The following is a 22199-nucleotide window of genomic DNA, read 5'->3' as shown; positions in this document are numbered from 1 at the left end:
CTGAAAGGTTTTACCCCTTATCTTCAGACTATGACCCCTAGTTCTGGGCTCCTCCACCATCGGGAACATTCTTTCTGAATCTACCCTGTCTAATCCTGTTATAATTTTATAAGTTTCTACAACATTCCCTCTCTCTCTTCTATACTCCAGTGACTATAATCCTAACCAATTTAGTCCCTCATATGACATGACAGCCCTGCTATCCCAGGAATCAGCCTGGTAAACCTTCGCTGCGCTCCCTCTATGGCAAGGACGTCCTTCCTCAGATAAGGACACCAAAACTGTGCGCAATACTCCAGGTATGGCCTCACTGGCACCCTATACAATTGCAGCAAAATATCCTAGATTGCTGGGTTATTATATTAGAAAGATTCCTAGATATAATAAATGATTAAACAGTTCAAAATTCTTCAATGTACCTTTCAGTTTCTGAACCGCAGTGGTTTGAATGACCAGAGGTGTGTTTTCAGGTTTTACTGACAGAGGTGAAAATGTAGGCCAAGACTTTCTGAGAGTGTTCACATGGAATCTTTAATGTCCACCCAAACCTCTGGGTGGGGTCAGTAGTTCACTGGTCTAACATTTCTTTTGAATGAGAGCATTAGCATCACCACACTGTGGGTCTGCCCAAGTTCCTCAGCTCGATTCTGATCGAGACATCCAGAACCTCGTAGCTGAGCTGTACTGACGCACTGATACGATTCAATACCTTTCTCTTTTATTCCAGGATTTTTCCCAATCTCACAAACAGTGACATGATCCTTCACATCGTCAAAGGAATCAACCTATCGCCTCCTTCAGGTAATGAAATAGGCCGAGAATTTTCCAACCCCTCAAATACTCTATAGACAGTCACATGGGCAAGATGGGTATAGAGCAATATGGGCCAAAAGCAGGCCATTGGGACTAGCTTAGTAGTTAAAAACTGGACGGCATGGACAAGTTGGGCCGAAGAGCCTGTTTCCATGCTGTTACCCTCTGACTCTAAACTTCTATAACTTGCTCTGAGTGTAGGGCCCACTGCTGAGCCAGGAGACTGAGAAGTGTCCGCAAGTAAGATTAAACTACCATGTCGGCTGCACAATGTTAGTAGTAGGCAGGAGTCCAACATTTCCAGGGACGAGTAGTAATATTGTCACTAGACTAGAGTCCAGAGACCAGGCTAATGCTGGGGACCTGGGTTTGAATCCCACCATAGCAGATGGTGAAATTTGAATTCAGAAAAAAATCTGGAATTAAAATCTTCTGATGAATTGACCATTGTCAGTTGTCAGAAGTTTTATTTTTATTTGTTAGTCACAAGTAGGCTACCATTCACACTGCAATGGAGTTACTGTGAAAATTCCCTAGTCGCCACACTCCAGCACCTGTTCAGGGACACTGCAGCAGAGTTTAGCATGGCCAGTGCACCCTAACCAGCATGTCTTTTGGACTGTGGGAGGAAGCGGGAGCACCCAGAGGAAACCCACACAGACATAGGGAGAACGTGCAGACTCCACACAGACATTCACCCAAGCTGGGACTCAAACCTGGGACCCTGGGACTGTGAGGCAGCAGTGCTGACCACCATGCCACCCATAAACAAGACTGTCTGTGGGGCCTGTAAGGCAGTGAGCCTCTGCTGTGATGTGCGCGATGCTACAATCCGATCCAGAACAGATTCGCTGCAGTTTCTGGGAGGAATTTACTTCTGTAACAACTCTCCCCCCACACACACACACACACACACAGTGAAAAGCTCATTTTAACACTGTTTTCCTTGCAGCAGCTGTACTAGTGATGCATGAGTTTTGAGCACTAGTGTGTACCAGTACCTCTAGATATGGGGGTGGGGGGTGTAATTTATTTTTTAACATTACTGACCCATTGCTGTATAAATAACGACCAGTTAATGTTCTGTTTAGGTGTTGCAGCACATGACCTTGATGCCTTTGTCAAGTTTGAATTTGCCTTCCCAAACTCGGTAAGAAGCTTATTACACGAATTCAGCCCTTTTGGCAACTTGGGTGAAAGGTCTAAGTCCAAGGGAGAGGCTCCCGTTTGAACTGAGCAGCATAGGGTAGTGGGCAAGGTAAATCAGGAAGTAGTGTAGCTGGTAGGTAATTTTGATTTGGAATTCTGCATAATTTTGGGAGAAGTGCAGGTTGAAGAAAGCAGTTTCACTTTTTCACTCCACAGAAGAATAAGTTGGTAGTAGGCATGTTAGTTAGTGATGTGGGGGGTGGGGGGGGACCACGCCACAAAGTGTATTCCACACAGTCACTGCGGTGCATGGCTTGTGGCTTAATGTTGCAATGTAATGTGTCAGGGTTCAACTGAATGTCAGACACTCACTGATCACATTAGAGCTTTCCACAAAGAGCACTGAGAAAAATAGCAAGGAAAGACAAGCCACAATAGAGAGCAGCTCTGGGAATGAACAAAGAGCAGAGTATTTTTAGAAGGAGGTTAATGACGCAGACTTCTAAAAGTAAAGTTTATTTATTAGTGTCACAAGTAGGCTCAGGTTAACGTTGCAATGAAGTTACTGTGAAAATCCCCTAGTCGCCACACTCTGGCGCCTATTCGGGTACACTGAGGGAGAATTTAGCTTGGTCAATGCACCTAACCAGCACATCTTTTGGACTGTGGGAGGAAACCTACACAGACAGGGGGAAAACGTGTAGATTCCACACAGATAGTGACCCAAGCTGGGAATCAAACCCGGGTCCCTGGCGCTATGAGGCAGCAGCATTAACAACTGTGCCACCTGTGCTCACTGACGGAGGTGAGTTCACGGTCAAACTTGAAAGTCCTCGTCCTAGTTTTCAAATTTTTCCATGGCCACTCTCTTTTACAAAGAACAAAGAACAAAATCAGCCCGGGAAACAGGCCCTTCGGCCCAACAAGCCCGCGCCACCATCTCAACACCACCAGTCCCCCTCTCCCCCCACGACCCCTGTCTAATGTTTTATGGCCATCCAGATTGAGGGAAACTGATTTAGGGACAATTTATTCCTCCCAATCATCCTAACAGCACATCTTTGGGGTGTGGGAAGTGTGAGAAACACAGCTCACAGTTAAACAATTTAGTCAAGTCAAGTTCTGAAGGAGCAAGATTTTATTTGACGTTCTTGCAAGACCGGGTGTCTAGCGAAATAGGCACACCTCACATAGATTTACAGCACATTTTATACCTTTTTTACAAGCATTGTGATGGCTTTGCAATGTGATGTTCTCTCCTAATTGGTGGTCCCTGTCCCATCTATGTGTTGACATTCTCCTATTGGCTCGAGGTGCCCTAAGTTCCTATCCCATCTAACAATGTCTCCTGTTATCACAAGAGTGCATTAGCAAACTCATCCATCTTATCCAATACTGTTACATGTCCAGTTCAGATTGGCAGTAATCAATCCTTTGCCAACTTAATCACTGCTGTCCCGACTATCTCAGTGACCCCTTCCCCCTTTTATGCTTAGTTGTATAAACAACACATCTTGCAGACCATTTGCTTTTTATAACATGGGCCTCTTACATTCCTGCAGGATGTGGTGTATGCTTCACTGCACATCACATCTCTGATGTTATCTCTACATTACAGGCAGTCTTTTTATTATCCCTAATTATTGCTGTGTTAGCAGCATCGAACCCTATGTCCTATGTTTGTGACTAAACTCACAGTTGTTTCCATAAAGTGGGTTATCAATATGCCTAACTATATCCAATCTATTTAACTTCAAGCTATTTCTCTATGCTCTACAAATATATATGTTAACAACATCTTTACCTATTGCTCACAGGAGGAAACCGGAGCACCCGGAGAAAACCCACGCAAGCACAGGGAGAATGCGCAAACTCCCACAGACACCGCCCCAAATCCATGTGTCTGCACAGCAATCAGCGATAGTCACTGAGCTGTCGTCTTGCCAAGTTTAGGCACACACTAACGACATGAAGCACTAGGCCAATCTCGAACAACCAAGAGCAGCCCCAGTACGACCCATCGCGTGTATGCCCCTCGTTGGACATGAGGTGGACCGACTTAAAACCTATGAATGAAAAGAGAAAAACATTATTTTCTCTGCAACTCCACCTTCCCCAGCCCCTACAATCCTCCCAAACCTCTGTGCCCCTCCCAATTCTGGTCTCTGGCGCATACATAATTTTCTTAGCTCCAGCATTGGCACCGTGCTTTCAGTTGCCTAGATCCTAAACAGTAGAATTCTCTTCCCAAACCTCTGTGCCTCTCTCTCTAAGTTGATTCTTAAAAGCTGTTTGACCCAGCTGTTGGGTACCTGCCTGAATATCTCCCTGTGTAGGGATCCCTGCGCAAATATCTCCGTGTAGGGTTACCTGTCCGTACGTGCCCTTGTGTAGGGTTACCTGTCCATACGTGCTCAGTGTTTGCAGTGAAATATCTTGCAATATTTTACTATTTTGAAATTACTATATAAATGCAAGAACAAAAAAAATTACAGCACAGTAACAGACCCTTTGGCCCTCCAAGCTTGCACCACCCATGCTGCCCATTTGAACTAAAACCCCCTCCTCTTTTTTTCATAGTACCCCTATAGTGCAGAAGGAGGCCACTCAGCCCATCGAGTCTGCACCAACCACAATCCCACCTAGGCCCTATTCCCATAACCCCACATATTTGATCTGCTAATCCTCCTGATACTAGTGTCAATTTAGCATGGCCAATCAACCTAACCTGTACAACTTTGGACTTGAGGGAGGAAACCCATGTGGACACAGGGAGAATGTGCAACTCCATACAGACAGTGACCCAAGGCTGGATTTGAACCTGGTTCCCTGGCATTGTGAGGCAGCAGTGCTAATCACTGTGCCACCATGCTGTTCCACTGTGTCTCTTCTGGGACCATATCTTTCTATTCCCATCCTATTCATATATTTGTCAAGATGCCCCTTAAAAGTCACTGTTCTATCTGCTTCCACTACCTCCCCCAGCAGCAAGTTCCAGGCACCCACCACTCTCTCTTTGTAAAAAAAAAACTTGCCTTGTGCATCTCATTTAAACCTTGCACCTTAAACCTATGCCCCCTAGTAATTGACTCTTCCACCCTGGGAAAAAGCTTCTGACTATCCCCTCTGTCCATGCCCTTCATTAATCTTGCAGACTTCTGTCAGGTCTCCCCTCAACCTCTGTCATTCCAGTGAGAACAAACCAAGTTTCGCCAACTTCTCATAGCTCATGCCCTCCATGCCAGGCAATATCCTAGTAAACCTCTTCTGTTGTCTTAAATTTAATCTTCATTTGGCTTTTATTTAGTTTGTGAGGTTTGGGCCAAAGGATTTTGCTTTATTTTTATGAAACTAAAAGGATTATCAGTCCTTGTCACAGCTTCAGTTCTAATAAGTTTATGCCCTAGTTCTCTTGAGCCCTGTACACTGCTACAAGTTATGGTGTATGTTTTACTTTGTTCCACAGGAAGAAGCACAGAAAGACAAAACCAACGTGGTGAAGAACACAAACTGCCCAGGTATGTGGGGCAGGAGAGCTGCCAAGTGAACTCTCAAACCTGGCACTAACTTGCTTGTTGATTTGTGTTGGTCATGTGGCCGGTTTACCAGTCTGGATCATGTTCCGTGAGTCAGTGGGTAACGTTTATAGAATCCCTTCAGTGCAGCCATTCAGTCCATCGGGTCTGCACCGACTCTCTGAAAGAGCATCCCATCCCAATCCTCCCCTCCGCCCTATTCCCGTAACCCTGCATATTTAGCCTGGCCAATCCACCGAACCTGCATCTCTGAATAGTGAGAGGAGACTGGAGCACCCAGCGGAAAACCACACAGACACTGGGAGAATGGTAGCACAGTGATTATCACTGCTGCCTCACATCGCTGGGGACCTGGGTTTGATTCCCAGCTTGGGTCACTGTCTGTGTGGAGTTTGCACATTCTCCGTGTGTCTGTGTTGGTTTCCTCTGGGTGCTCCAGTTGCTTCTGAAAGATGTGCTGGCCTGGTACTTTGGCCATGCTAAGTTATCCCTTTGCATCCCAAGATTGTAGGTTAGGGAGACTAGCAGAGTAAACGTGTGGGGTTACAGAGATAGGGCCTAGGTAAGATGCTGTATCAGAGAGTCGGTGCAGAATCAATGGGCTAAATGGCGCTGAAGGGATTCCATAAATGTGCAAACTCCATACAGTCACCCGTGGCCAGTATCAAATCCGGGTTATTGTTACTGAGACAACAATGCTAACCACTGTGCCATCGTGCCGCCAGTATGGGTGAGAGAGCTCTGTTTACACTCAACTATAGAAACTTGAGCAACTAATCTAGGCTGATACTTGAGTGATGCACTGAGAAAGCATTTCATTAGCCAGGATTTTGGATGAGATTAAACCAAGGTCCTGTTTGCCTTGTCAAGTGGATGTGAGAGAATTTGTGGCACAGTTTGCGGATGTTCTCTCCAGTGTCCCTCAGCCCACATCACTAGATTAGAGGGTCTGTTTATCATATTATGGTTTGTGGGAGCTTGCTGTGTTAAAACTGGCAATACCACATTTCCAACATTACAACAGAGGCGGCATTTCAGGAAGTGCTTCATTAAGCGCTTTAGAATGTTTCCAGGTTCTTAAAGGAATGTCTTTCCTTTTGATCAGATTGCTGGGATGTGTGATGGAGGCGGGGTCTCTGCTGCCACAATAGATATCAGTGGGGAGATGATGGAATAAGTGGTATTGTCACTGGGCTAGTAATCCAGAGAATAGAGGACTTAGGTTTGAATTGTATTTGAATCCAATAAAAATCTGTAAGAAGTCTCCCAACGCCAGATTAAAATCCAACAGGTTTGAATCCCGCCATGGCAGATGGTGGAATTTAAGAACATAAGAACATAAGAAATAGGAGCAGGAGTAGGCCATCTAGCCCTTCGAGCCTGCCCTGCCATTCAATAAGATCATGGCTGATCTGTCGTGGCGCAGTTCCACTTTCCCGCCCTCTCCCCATAACCCTTAATCCCCTCTCTTATCAAAAACCCATCAACCCGCCTCTTAAAAATATTTAGCGAGGCAGCCTCCACCACTTCAACGGGCAGAGAATTCCAGAGATTCACCACCCTTTGAGTGAAGAAGTTCCTCCTCAACTCCGTTCTAAACCACTCCCCCCTTTTATCTTGAGGCTGTGCCCCCTAGTCCTACTGTCTTTTTTGAGCAGGAAGAGTCTCTCCACCTCTATCCTATCCATCCCATTCATCATCTTGTACGTCTCAATGAGATCTCCCCTCATTCTTCTAAACTCTAACGAGTACAAGCCTAGTTTATTCAGCCTCTCCTCATAGCTCAACCCCCTCAACTTCGGTATCAGCCTAGTAAACCTCCTCTGCACTCCCTCCAAGGCCAAAATATCTTTGCGCAGGTGCGGCGCCCAAAACTGCACACAGTACTCCAGCTGCGGCCTCACCAATGCCCTATACAGCTGCAGCAAGACCTCCCTACTTTTATATTCAATCCCCCTCGCTATGAAGGCCAGCATCCCATTCGCCTTCCTGACTACCTGCTGCACCTGCAAGCTGGGTTTTTGCGACTCATGCACAAGGACCCCGAGGTCCCTCTGCACCGTCGCCTGCTGCAGTTTTTCGCCACGTATTGAATTCGCCACGAATTTGAATTCAATAAAAAAAAATCAAATTGAGAATCTACTGATGACCATGAAACCATTGTCAGAAAAACCCATCTGGTTCACTAATGTCCCTTTAGAGAAGGAAATCTGCCATCCTTACCCAGTCTGGCCTACATGTGACTCCAGAGCCACAGCAATGTGGTTGACTCTCAAATGCTCTCTGTACAAGAGCAGCTAGAGATGGGCAATAAATGTTGGCCAGCCAGTGACACCCATATCCCATGAATGAATAAAAATAAACATTTGGAGGAGGATGTAGGCCAAATAGCTTGCCTTAGAATGAAGTTGTAGAAGAATCATTAGAATTCCTACAGTGCAGGAGGAGACCATTTGGCTCATCGGGTCTGCACAGACTCTCTCAGAGTATCTTAACCCTGTGACCCACATGTTTTCCATGGCTTATCTCCCTAACCTACATATCTTGGGACAGTAAGAGGCAAGTTAGCATGGCCAATCCAACTGAACTGCACATTTTTGGAGTGTGGGAGGAAACTGACACACGCAGGGGAAACCCACACAGACATGGGGAGAAGGTGTAACTCCATGTCTGCAGCATCTGCACGTTCTCTGTGTCATGTGGGTTTACTCCAGGTGCTTTGGTTTCTTCCCACAGTCCAAAGATTTGTGGGTTAGGTTGATTGGCCATGCTAAATTGATCCCAATGTCAAGGAGATTAAGGGGATAGGGCTTTGGTGGGATTGTGGTCGTGTAGACTTGATGGGCCGAATGGCCTACTATTTGCACTATAGGGCTTCTATGATCCATGTAGGCAGTCACCCGCGGTTGGAATTGAACCTGGGTCCCTGGCGCTGTGAGGCAGCAATGCTAACCACTGTATCTATTGCCCTTGACTCAGAACAAGAGTTGATGAGGATGGGTTGGATAACCACCAAAGCTGAGTGGTGGTGGAGCAGAGACGGGGGGGGGAGACGCAGTGATAGTGAGCAGTACATAAAATTGAGTAACTGCTTCAAAACGGCAAATGGTGGTGACAGGGACATTTGGAACACAGCAGTTTGCTTGAGTGAGTATTTTGCTGCCAAATGATTTGATTCATTATTGTCACATATATTGGTATACAGTAAAAATTATTGTTTCTTGTGCGCTATGCAGATGAAACATTCCATTCAGAGAGAAGGAAACGAGAGAGTGCAGAGTATAGTGTTCCAGTCATAGCTAGGATATAACTAGGGTCTAGATAATGGTGACCACGAGCAGTGCTGTAATAATCACTTCTTGTTGTCTAACTAGAATTTAAGGAGCAGTTCAAGCTGAACATCAACCGCGGACATCGTGCATTCAAACGAGTGGTACAGACCAAAGGAATTAAATTTGAAATACTCCATAAAGGGTACGAGTTTCTCTTATTTACTGCTCTATTTTCCCGGAGAGTTTTGTTTTAGGAATTAACCTGTTGGTTTGGTACAGCTCTTGAACAGACTTTACTACGGTGCCAGGCCAATCACAGGGGAGGGCAGTTCTTGTGACGCAGTGAAAGACCATCTCTCACGCGTCTCTCTCTCTCTCTCTCTTTTTCCCTCTCTCACATTAAGTTTTATTCCAAACAGCAGTGGATATTGACACTTTTTACAGGCTGTGAAAATCAATTCTCCATTGTCCTTTCATATCGTGTCGGAAGTTTGTGTACACTTTGGCTCCAGAGAGGTGGGAAGTCTGGTTGAATTGGAGCTGGGAGCAGTGATATGAAGTGAGACATGCTTCATCCTCATTCTCCCTTTCTCCTCTGCCCCTACCATTCTGCCTGCATTTGAGAATGGCACCATATGCATAGTGGGTTTTTAAACATTAGAACCTCATCATTTGTGGAGTTGATTTTTTTTTATTCTGTCATCTTAACAACTAACATTGGAGGACGTGTCCACTTGGTTGCTCCCTCCCACTAACCTGCTGGGGAAGATTGCTTTGTCTGTCAGTGGCAGCACTGCCAGCTATAGGAACAACTTTTAACTTTAGAGCTAATTTATTAGTGTCACAAATAAGTTTACATTCACACTGCAGTGAAGTTACTGTGAAAAGCCCCTAATCGCTACACTCCAGCACCTGTTTGGGTTGCACTAAGGGAGAATTTAGCGTGGCCAATGCACCCTAACCAGCACGTCTTTTGGACTGTGGGAGGAAACTGGAGCACCCAGAGGACGCCCAGGCAGACACAGGGAGAATGTCCAAGCTCTACACAAACAGTGACCCAATCTGGGTCCCTGGTGCTGTGAGGCAGCAATGCTAACCACTATGCCACCGTGTTGCCCCAGGAGTAGGCCATTAAGCCTCTCCTACATTCCAGATCTATAGCCCTTGATACCATCCACTAACAAGAACACATTGATCATCTTATGAGAAAGTTGCAGTTTTCATGATCCTGTGTGTACATAGAATAAAAGCTTCCTGATTTCATTCCTGAATGATTTGATTTATTGTCACATGTATTAACATACATAGATAGAGGTCATAGAGGTTTACAGCATGGAAACAGGCCCTTCGGATCAATTTGTCCATGCCGCTCTTTTTGTTTAAAACCCCTAAGCTAATCCCAATTGCCCACATTTGGCCCATATCCCTCTATACCCATCTTACCTATGTAACTATCTAAATGCTTTTTAAAAGACAGAATTGTACCCGCCTCTACTACCACCTCTGGCAGCTCGTTCCAGACACTCACCGCCCTCTGAGTGAAAACAATGCCCTTCTGGACCCTTTTGTATCTCTCCCCTCTCACCTTAACCTATGCCCTCTAGTTTTAGACTCCTCTACCTTTGGGAAAAGTATTGTCTTTTGCGTTCTATACAGACAAAACATACCATTCATAGAGAAGGAAATGAGAGAGTGCAGAATATTGTGTTACAATCAAAGCTTTGACAAAGGGTCATCTGGACCTGAAACATCAGCTCGTTTCTCTCCTTATAGATGCATTTTCCTTTTTGGTTTCAGATTCCAGCATCCTCAGTAATTTGCCTTTATCCACTATCTTTTTGGTAACCCATTCCTGCTCCTGATGCAAATCTCTTGCTTCTCCACAATTCTCGCCATTAAAATGATTCCTTTTTGTCATTCATGAATGTAGACTGGATGATCTAGCTGTTCTCCACTTGTCCATTTTGACTGTCCACTTACTCTGTCCACGTCCCTTTTGTAACTCCAGCACTCGCCTTACTGTGCCTCCTTACTTGATAGCCTGCTTGTAGTGACAGGGAGCAGGAGAACTAACAACACTGTTCTTCTTTCTTTAACAGGGGTCTCTTCAAGAATGACCGAGTTGTGGGAACAGCTCAGCTTAAGCTGGAGAAACTGGAGTCGCAGTGCGAGATTCGAGAAATCCTGGAGGTGAGAGAGTTTGAAACTTTGTGAAGGAGATGTGCTGAGAGGTGACTCCGTTTCATTGTCAATTGCAAGTTAGAAACTGGGATTAGACTGGAGCTCGGGGAGATCTTCTTAGAAGGGACGGCACGGTGGTACAGTGGTTAGCACTGTTGCCTCTCAGCGCCAGGGATCCAGGTTCGATTTCCTGCTTGGGTCACTGTCTTTGTGGACTTTGCACGTTCTCCCCATGTCTGTGTGGGTTTCCTCTGGGTGCTCCAGTTTCCTCCCACAATCCAAAGATGTGCCATGATGTGGAGATGGCGGCGTTGGACTGGGGTAGGCACAGTAAGAAGTCTCACAACACCAGGTTAAAGGTTTATTTGGTAGCACAAGCTTTCAGAGTGCTGCCCCTTCGTGATGAGTGGAGAGTTGAGTTCACATATCTGTAGACTCAATTACAAGCTAATGTATGGAATGTGCGTCTTAACAGGTAATCAAGTCTTTACAGGTGCAGACAATGGAAGTGGAGAGAGGGTTAAGCACAGGTTAAAGAGATGTGAATTGTTATCCTGTAAATTTGAGTTTGTGTCTATATATGCCCTGTTTGTGAACACAACTCCTCACTCACCTGAAGAAGGAGCTTGTGCTACCAAATAAACCTGTTCGACTTTAACGTGATGTTGTGAGACTTCTTACTGAATTATCTCAAGCCAGGACAGTTAGTAAGAATTTGCATAGGGGTACAGATAATGTGACATGAACCCTGGATCTCAGTTGAGGCCATCCTTGTGTGCAGAACTTTGCTACCATTTTCTGCTCAGCGATTCTGCATTGTAAACCACACACGGATGTGCAGTTTAGGTTGAGTGTCCTGAGATGTGTAGTTTAGAGGGATGAGGGTAAATATGTGGGGTTGCGGGAATAGGGCCTGTGTGGGATTGTTGTTGGTGCATGGGCTGAATGGCCTCCTTCTGCAGTGAAGGGATTCTATGGTATTAGATGTGGCAACCTTCGCAATGAAATACTGGCTACCACATGTGTTCCTTCACAAGGGGCAGTATGTACTGAAGTACCCTCAGGCTGGCAATCAGTGAGCTGGCCTGCTGCTACCAGGCTGCTCTCCTGGCCTGCCGGCTGGAATTCATTCCTCCCTGTCCGGCTTCCCTTCCCGCAAGTTTCTGATCGCAGTCAGTGGAATTCGCTGTCCAAACAAAAGATATTCCAAAGCATTCACGTGGACTGACAGGAAAGAATATTAATTAGGTTTTTTTTTTGGATGGGTAAGTGAGATGCAGGCTAAGGGAGAGAACAGGCTGATCTACAGCCCAACTACAGGACAACGTCACTGTGTTTGCTGGCAGTGCACTGAAATCACTTCCATCAGTGTTGTTCAAATAACTCCAGCCAAATAATTCATGCTGGCCTGGCAAGTGAAGAGGTTTTCAGTGGAAATTCATGATTCTGTTTTCTTCACCCTCCAGATCTACCATAGAATCCTCTACAGTACAGAATGAGGCCAGTCGGCTCATCTAGTCTGTACTGACCACATTTCCACCCTGTGTCTATTCCTGTAACCCCAAACATTTACCCTCGCTAATTCCCCAACACAGGCAGAATTTAGCATGACCAATCAACCTAACTAGTGCGTTTTCCAGTCTGTGGGAGGAAACCCACGCAGACATGAGGAGAGCGTGCAAACTCCACACAGACAGTGACCCAAACCAGGAATTGAACCCAGATCCCAGGCATTGTGAGGCTGCAGTGCTAACTACTGTGCCACCATACCATTTAGTTGTTTTCCACTCTGCTTTGAAATTTTGTTCACTGGCGATCACCCATCCCATCGCAATCAGTTTGGAACATAGGAATGAGGGTCAGGAGTTGGCAAATCCAGCTCTTCAAGCCTGCTCCGTCATTCAACCAGATCATGCCTGATCTCTCCCTAGTCTCAAATCCACCTCCCCACCTGTTTCCCATATCTCTTTAACTCCTTTCTAATCAGAAATATGTCTATCTCCTTCTTAAAACCATTTGATGATTCAGACTCCACCGTGCTGGGCAGCACAGTGGTTAGCTCTGCTGCCTCACAGCACCGGGGACCCGGCTTCGATTCTCGCTGGGTCGATTGGGTCACTGTCTTTGCGGAGTCTGCACGTTCTCCCAATGTCTGCGTGGGTTTCCTCCGGGTGCTCTGGTTTTCTCCCACAGGCCGAAAGACAAGACATACTGGTTAAGTTCATTGGCCGTGCTAAATTCTCCCTTAGTGTACCCGAACAAACACCAGAGTGTGGTGACTCGGGGATTTTCACAGTAACTTCACTGCAGTGTTAATGTAAGCCTACCTGTGACGTTAAGAAATAAACTTAAGAAACCATGGGGCAGTGAGTTCCACAAATTCCCCACCCTCTGTGAGAGTTGTTCCTTCTCGTATCAGTTTTAAATCTACCACTTCTCAACCTATACCTGTGACCTCTTGATCTCCATCATGTTAGACCGGCATGTTGCAGAATATATCTTTATTAATGTAGCTAGTTGAATAGTTTTTAAAACCTATTTTAAATTCTCCCCAGGTTTTGGATGGCAGGAAGACCACAGGAGGCCGGCTGGAGGTGATTGTCAAGATCAGAGAGCCACTGAGCACCCAGCAGCTGGAGAAAGTGACCGAGAAGTGGCTGGTCATTGACCCACAGAGCTTACCTGTGGTACGGTTTGCGAGTTACACTGGTGGCGTGTTCATTTCAACTGACCCTGAGGGCCACTGGGTAGCAATGTACATAGAGGGGTGGGGGGGGTGGTTTCTCATGTTTTAAACGGAGTGTCGCACTGGATGGAAACATGCCGTGGGGAGGGGGAAGGGTGGGATGGGGGGGGGAAGGGAGAGTGGACGGGGGAAAAGGGGTGAGGTGGTTAGAACCAGGTGGGAGAAGAGAAGGGGAAAACAGGGGGAAGGGACTGGACAGGATGGAAGGGAAAGGGGAGGGGTGGGTATAGGCAAGATGGCGGTGGGGGTGGTAGGGTGAATGGGTGAGGTGGGTGGTGAGATACCATCAGCTATAAAGGCCTGATGATGATGATCTTTAAATTCATTCAACATCAGGGTTCCTGTAGGTCGTAGGTTGCGGGGGGGGGTGGTTTGTGGAGAGTCGGAATGGGGAATCTGGGTATAAACCGTTTTCTGCAGAAAACAGGAGTGGAAAATCCCCCACTCCCACCCCCTCGACGTTTGCATCATCAAGGCTCTATGTAGCAGCCAATGTGTGTTGCCACCTGCAGAGGAGGTAGAGGGAGGGAGCACTGTGATTATCTGTATAAGTAATGCTCCAGTGTATGTATGAAGACTTCTGTTGCCCTGTGGTTTGCATGTTGAATGGGGATGGTGTCATTGCTCGCTCAGTGTTGACCATGTGACTGCACGTCTTAACTCCTGCGTCGAGCTGATTGAATAATGTAACTGGCTGCCTCTTCTGTTTAAAGTTGGGGTCGAGAACCCTATGCCAAGGCAGTAAAATATGCATGCTTATTACTGTGACTAAAATCTAGAATCTCTACAGTGCAAAGGAGATCTTTTGGCTCATCAAGTCTGCACTGACTCTGTGGAAGACTATTTTATTATGTGGAGATGTTGGCGTTGGACTGGGGTAAACACAGTGAGAAATCTCTCAACACCAGGTTAAAGCCCAACAGGTTTATTTGATAGTAAACGCCACTAGCTTTCAGAGTGCTGCTCCTTCGTCAGGTGAGTGGAGAGTTCTCCGAAAGCTAGTGCCATTTGCTACCAAATAAACCTGTTGGACTTTAACCTGGTGTGGTGAGACTTCTTACTGTGCCCACCCCAGTCCAACCATGGCATCTCAATACCGTGTGAGGAACGGCAGGCTTAGACTGGCATCACTGAGCTTTCCAACAGTGTGATTTGTGTATGTGTGAGAGATTGGGGTTAGCAGGCTCACTATGGGAAAGGTCATTAAAGCCAAACTTGTTTCCTTTCAGATTGCAGTCCCAAAGCCAAAGGAACGACGGGATGCTCCGCAGGTCGTTGGCGGAAGGTAAGTTCAGTGCCACATTAATACACTTGGGGTGTAGGAGCGAATCGGGGACAGCGATGGCATCGCATCATCTAAAATATGGCAACTAACCAACAAAGATGGGTGGGGAGTACAGAAGGAGTTGGCATAGTGGAGACTGATGTGTTATTGTGAAAGTGGCTTGCACTTCCGTTGGTTCTGGAAGTCAAATCAAACATCTGAGAAACCTGTTCTGGGGTTGAGCTGCCAGGAGTGTCCAGTTGTATTGTTGGTGAAAGGAAGCTCATTACTGAGGATTCATCCTGGCATTTCATTTGATTTTATTATTGTCACATGTATTAGTATACAGTGAAAAGTATTGTTTTTTGCGCACTATACAGACAAAGCATATTTTACATAGAGAAAGAAAAGAGAGGATGCAGAGTGTAGAGTGTAGCGAAAGATTAACTTAATGTGAGGTCGGTTCATTCAAAAGTCTGATGGCAGTGGGGAAGAAGCTGTTCTCGAGTCGTGACCTCAGGCTTTTGTAACTTTTTCCCAAAGGAAGAAGGTGGAAGAGAGAATGTCCAGGGTGCATGGGGTTCTTGATTATGCCCGCTGCTTTTCCGAGTCAGTGGATGGGAGACTGATTTGCATGATGGTCTGGGCTATATTTACAACCTTTTGTATTTTATTGCGATCTTAGTTAGAGATGGAGCAATACCAAGCTGTGATACAACAGAAAAAATGCTTTCTTTGGTGCATCTGTAAAAGTTGATGAGAGTCGTAGCTGACATGCCAAATTTCCTTAGTCTTCTGAGAAAGTAGAGGCATTGGTAGGCTTTCTTAACTATAGTGTCAGCACAGAGGAACCAGGACAGGTCGTTGGTAATCTGACCTAGAAACTTGAAGCTCTTGGCTGTCATTAGGGCAAGCTTGATGGGCCAAATACTTTTCTCAACTCAGGACATTATACTTTTATTGTGAACAGTGGAAAGAATACTTTTTTTTAAAAGTTCATTTTATTAGTGTCACAAGTAGGCTTACATTAACACTGCAATGAAATTATTGTGAAAATCCCCTAGTCACCACACTCTGGCATCTGTTCGGGTACACTGAGGGAGAATTTAGCACTGTCAATGTACCTAACCAGCGCATCTTTCGGACTGTGGGAGGAAACTGGAGCACCCGGAGGAAACCCATGCAGACGTGGGGAGAATGTGCAGGCTCCACACAGACAGTGACCCAAGCCGGGACTCAAACTTGGAACCCTGGCGCTGTGAGGCAGCAGTGCTAACCACTGTGCCAGCGAATCTTTTTAAAGTGTAATTCCTCCATTCCTGAAACGTTCCTTACTGCATTTCTATCATGGGATTCATTCCAATAAAAGCAAAATACTGTGCACGCTGGAACCTGAAACAAAAACAGAAAATGCTGGAAAATCTCAGTAGGTCTGACAGCATCTGTACAGCATGAAAACCGCTCTCTCTTTGCCTTGGAGATTTCTGGACCTTTTGGGAGTCCCATTTTGAAAAACTTATTTGTGACCCTCGAGATTGTGTGCTCTGAGAAGCTGGAACAAAACATCAAACCTTAGCAGCAAATTTGTGCAGCCTCCACTCATGCTAGCATGGTTTATTGGAGCAGAGGGAAATGTGCAGCAGGGGAGTAATTGGGAGTTGCAAGCTAAAAATCTGCAGTATGTTGAGCCAGTACTGCACAGAGAGCTTGTGTATCTTCCGCTAGCTTCAGGAACTCAATGGTGCTTGGAAACATCCTGTTTTCTTGAGTAGTGAAGTAATTAATCATCTGGTGTGATAAAGCAACCTGACGAATCTCGCTGCTCTCCCCTTCTAACAGTATTTCAGTCTTGTCCTCCATCCAGATTAAATCCTACTGTATTTCCAAACTTTGTGGTGCACAGCTTAAATATTGCTGGTAAAAAGAGGCATGTTGGCAAAGCTTTGCACTCATCAGGGTGGTCTGCAAAAAATGCCAGTAGTAAGGGGAGCTACAATTGGTACTGCGTGAGAAAGAAGCAGCTAACGGACTCTGGGTAAGAGATGTTCCCTGGGGCATTTGTCATGGCAACGGTTAACTACCAAGTAAAAGCAAATCACTGCGGATGCTGGAATCTGAAACCAAAAGAGAAAATGCTGGAAAATCTCAGCAGGTCTGGCAGTGTCTGTAAGGAGAGAAAAGAGCTGACGTTTCAAGTCCAGACGTCCCTTTGTCAAAGCTGACAGAGACTTTGACAAAGGGTCACCTGAATTCAAAACGTCAGCTCTTTTCTGTCCTTACAGATGCTGTAAAAAGTCTGACAACACCAGGTTTTAGTCCAACCTATTTATTTGATAATATACTCGCAAGCTTTCGGGTTAGCCCCTTCGTCAGGTGAATGGAGAGTTCTGGCCTCAGACAGAGCATATAAAGCACAGACAAACTGTCTGTGCTTTATATGCTCTGTCTGAGGCCAGAACTCTCCATTCACCTGACGAAGGGGCTAACCCGAAAGCTTGCGAGTATATTATCAAGTAAATAGGTTGGACTAAAACCTGGTGTTGTCAGACTTTTTACTGTGTTTACGCCAGTCCAACGCCGGCATACCCACATCATGACTTACAGATGCTGCCAGACCTGCTGAGATTCCCCAATTAACTACAGAGCTTGTGTTCAAATTCAAACTGGGCAGGGCCAAGGGCAATGCCTCAACCAACCAAGAGTCCGCTTGCCAACCAGTCAGCGCACACATCTCGTGTGGAATAAATTGTTGTTCTTTTTTACTGTTGATATTCTTGTGAAGTGTCCTGGTCTGAGTGCAAGGTGAAAAGGATGTGTCTTTTTCCAGCAAAGCCTTGTCTATATTGGAAGGAAACGAATTAGATGCACAGGTGGCCAGTCTACATCTGAAAGAGAAAACAAGTTTATCTTTCTTAGAACTTAGTGTGCCCTAGACAAATCTTCAAGGTTTTTCTGTCTCAATTATGAAGCTAACTAACTGTTTGCAGTATTTTCAGCTGTTTTTGTATTTCATGATCATAGAATCATAGAATCCCTACAGTACAGAAAGAGGCCATTGAGTCTGTACCAACCACAATCCCATCCAGGCTGTACCCCATATCCCTACACATTTATCCACTAATCCCTCTAACCTGCACCTCTCAGGATGCTAAGGAGCAATTTAAGCATGGCCAATTCACCTAACCCACACATCTTTGGACTGTGGGAGGAAACCAGAGCACCCGGAGGAAACCCACGCAGACACGAGAATGTGCAAACTCCACACAGTGACCCGAGCTGGGAATGGAACCCAGGTCGCTGGAGCTGTGAAGCAGCAGTGCTAACCACTGGGCTACCGTGATATTGGAGGGGTTTTATTATTCTTTTCAGTGTGCTGTTTTAAAGCTTTAGCGATGAGTCAATGGCCAGATCTTAATCACACACACGCTCTTAGAGTCCGCGTGGATTGTAAACTTATTACCAGTGGGTTCATCCTTGGCAGAATCGACACAATGGGAAAATTCCTCATGTTTTATTTAACTCTTGCACTGATTTGCCCTAGCAAGGGCGGCTGCAGAAGGACTTGGACAGGCTAGGACTTTGGAACTCTCTGCCTCAGATGCTGTAAAGATGAAGTCACTGAATATTTTTAAGGTGGAGGTGGACAGATTTTTGTTAGGCAAGGGAATTAAAGTTTATCGGAGGTACATGGGGAATGTGGAATTAAAACATGAACAAATCAGCCATGATCTTATTGAATGGCAGAGCAACTCAAGGGACTAAATGGCCTATTAAAGATGAGATTGCAGAGTACTTGGAAGCGCATGATAAAGTAGGACTGAGTCAGCACGGCTTTGTCAAGGGGAGGTCATGTCTGACAAATCTGTTAAGAGTTCTTTGAGGGGGTAACAAGGAAGTTAGATACAGGAGAACTAGTGGATGTGATTTATTTAGATTTCCAGAAGGCCTTTGACAAGGAGACTGTTAAATAAGTGCCCATGGTGTTAAGGGCAAGATCCTGGCATGGATAGAGGATTGGCTGACTGGCAGAGAGTGGAGATAAAGGGGTCTTTCTCAGGATGGCAGCCGGTGACTAGTGGAGTGCCTCAGGGGTCAGTGCTGGGACCACACCCTCGCACCTGTTTGGGTATACTGAGGGAGAATTTAGCATGGCCAGTTCACCTGACCTGTACATGTTTGGACTGGGGAAGAAACCGGAGCACCTGGAGAAAACCCACGCAGACGTAGGGAGAATGTGCAAACTCCACACGGATAGTGACCCAAGCTGGGAATTGAACCTGGGTCCCTGGCAGCAGTGCTAACCACTGTGCCACCGTGCCGCCCCTGGACTGAGGTGAGGAGAAATTTCTTCACCCAGGAAGTGGTGAGTGTGTGGAACTCACTCCCACAGAAAGTAGCTGAGGCCAAAACATTGTGTGATTTCGAGAAGAAATTAGATATAGCCCTGGGGCTAAAGGGATCGAGGGACACGGGAGGGGAAGGGGGGATCAGGATATTGAATTTGATGATCAAAATAACAGGCAGAGCAGGTTTGAAGGGCCAAATGGCCGACTCTTCTGTTTTGTATCTTTCCATATTACCTTGCAGTATTACCTTATGTTCCATACTACCTTGCAAACATGTACGTTCTGTCTTTTAGCAATGATTTTTAACAAATTATAAAGTAATGTCGCCAAAGTCCCACAAGTCTAAAATTATGAGGGGCATAGATAGGGTTGACAGAATCTTTTTCCCCAAATTCTAATACTAGGGGGCACGCACTTAAGGCGAGAGGGGGGAAAGTTCAAAGGAGATGAGGAGCAAGTTTTTTTTTTACAGCGTGGTAGGAGTCTAGATCGCACTGCCAGGGATGGTGGTGGAGGCAGATACGATAGGGGTGATTAAGGGGCTTTTAGATAAGCAAATGAATAGCAAGGAATAGAAGGATATGGACCAAGGGCAGGCAAAAGGAATTAGTTTAATTTGGCATCATGTTGGCACAACATTGTGGGTTGAAGGGCCTGTTCCTGTGCTTGATATACTGTCCCACCTTTGGGAGGGCCAGCTGATTGGTGGTGATTTTAACCTGATGATCACCACACCTCAGGCGAGGGGCAAGGTTGAGAAGGCGAGGCCTTTGTGAATAACCTTAATTCCTGGACTGGTCATTTACGCATTGTTGGCATCGCTAACCAGCTGTCCAGCCAACAGAGCTAAACTGACCCCTTAACAAATTATAGACCCTAACTGATTTTACGATATAATTTTAGAAAAAAACTTATCAACTGCTAGACAAGTCATTTGTTGCTAGCTAGGTATCCGAGCTGCCTGAGGGGCTAGTCAGAATCTCCAAATTTGTGGTTCAAATCCAGTTCTAGTTGTTGAGTGGTGATCTTTGTGAGATGGGTCACAGGTGCAGTTAGTGACGTTTTGTAGGTGCAGGTGTGACGGTGTCTGAACGAAATGCATAAAATTACCTGAAAATCATCTTCTGACCGCAAAGCACGACCTGTGGCACTAATCTTGTTTCTTGATGGAAAGTCAGATGTACAATTATCATTCCTTTTGAGCTGATTTGCGTCAGTACATAATGTCGTACATCTCACTGTTGGAAAACTAAACTCAGGCCTTCAGACATCTGTAAGGAGTCAGTTTTAATGTTTCTGCCAATGGCCATATGGCAATAATAAGTGAAAACAAGATCCACACACAAGTGGTCTAGTTCACTCCTTCCTGTCCTATTGAAACTTAGCACCTCTCAAAAACCAGGTCTGTTGTGTTTCAAACTGTTATTTTTCGTCTTTCATCTTTAAAAACAATAAAGAATCAAATATCCACCTGCTCTTTTCATCACCAGGCTGTCGGCGAGCAACAATAAAATAAACTTGCTCTTGCTGCTTTTATTGAATGGGGATGAGTCCCCATTCTGTGAAAATACCCCCTCTAATAGAACACCAATGCTCGCGTAATTACCCTTGCCTAATCGGGGACAGGACTCTGATAGCTACTGAAATGTTTCTACAATTACAGAACCAAGGCTTGCAGCTAAAAAAAATCTGCTATGATCTGATTAACAACAGGTTCTAGGGGCTGAAGGATTCATAGAATCCCTACAGTACAGAAGTGACCATTCAATCCAATTCTACAGTGACTCTTTGAAAGAGCATTCCACAAAGGCCCGGTCCCCTGTCCTAACCCCATTACCTGACCTAACCAATCCATCCAACCTACACATCTTTGGACACTATCCACCTAACCTGCACGTCTTTGGACATTAAGGGAGTTTAGTATGGCCAGCATGTCTTTTGGACTGCAGGAAGAAAGCAGTGCACTCAGATAAAGCTCACGCAGACTTGGGGAGTCTGTACATTCCACACAGCCACTCAAACTGGTCCCTGGTGCTGTGAGGCAGCAGTGCTAACCACTGTGCCGCCCCACTCACTTACTCTTGTTCCACTGTAAACAGTGGTTCAAAAGCCTCAGGGAATGGGGTGAATCCGAGTTAATGGTGTTAAGTCACTGATTGCATAAACCCCGTTTGCACTCTTCAAGGATTGCTGCACTCTAGAGACACCATTCCAATTACCCAAGACCACCACCACCTCCTCCTCCTCCTCCTCCTCCTCCTCCTCCACCCGCCCCCGAGGGAAATCTGGGCTGTTAAAGAGAAAATTATCTATTTATTAGTTCTCTAGATCCTTGGCTCTTCAGTGGCTATTCATGTTTAATTTTGCATTTCCTTTACAGATCCTCAATTTGCACTTTAATTTAATGCAACCAAAAGCCTGAGCCAGCTGTCCTGCAGACCTCCGTACCAAGTCCTGTGTCTTTCTTTAACAAAAAACATATTTTTGTATTGCTTTGATATATTTTTTTAAAGTTTCAATCTGGGGCCTATGAAGGAAGCTCCTCAACCCTGGAAATCCCTCAGAACAGAACAGAAATCCTGACACTACACTCTCTGTAGTCCAAATGAAGTGTACTATATATTTATTTCATATCATGTACCTGCACCGGTGTGGGGAAAAATTGCAACAGGAAGTCCTGGACATGTGCAGCAGAGCAGCCGGCCTCTGGAGAGAGAGAGAGGATACAGGTTAATGGTTCTGTTCAAGACTCCAAATCGGAGCTGGAAAAGGAAGACAGGAAAATCTCCCTTTTGAAGTGAAGTACGTAAAGCCCAGAAGTCTCAAAATCATCTTCACTGGCCGTTACCAACTGTAATAGTGACTTCTCTCCTTGGCATCCTAAGGTTTTTT

General features: G+C 45.5%; 1 protein-coding gene across 2 annotated transcripts in view; it reads left to right on the top strand.

The window, feature by feature from the left end:
- Window positions 1-22199, top strand: part of LOC145360876 (coiled-coil and C2 domain-containing protein 1A-like) — an 85630-nt gene that overhangs the window by 40362 nt on the left and 23069 nt on the right. For both annotated transcript variants that reach the window (XM_080216376.1, XM_080216377.1), the window contains exons 18-24: window positions 728-801; window positions 1905-1963; window positions 5429-5480; window positions 8873-8972; window positions 10870-10960; window positions 13507-13638; window positions 14927-14982. In XM_080216376.1, the coding sequence (XP_080072502.1) occupies window positions 728-801; window positions 1905-1963; window positions 5429-5480; window positions 8873-8972; window positions 10870-10960; window positions 13507-13638; window positions 14927-14982 (564 nt within the window). The remainder of the gene's footprint in view (window positions 1-727; window positions 802-1904; window positions 1964-5428; window positions 5481-8872; window positions 8973-10869; window positions 10961-13506; window positions 13639-14926; window positions 14983-22199) is intronic.

Source organism: Carcharhinus amblyrhynchos, chromosome 33 (genome assembly GCF_965287045.1).
Source record: "Carcharhinus amblyrhynchos chromosome 33, sCarAmb.v2.hapA, whole genome shotgun sequence".
Lineage (NCBI taxonomy): Eukaryota > Metazoa > Chordata > Chondrichthyes > Carcharhiniformes > Carcharhinidae > Carcharhinus > Carcharhinus amblyrhynchos.
The sequence above is the reverse complement of the archived record's forward strand: the minus strand, read 5'-3'. Positions and strand labels throughout refer to the sequence as shown.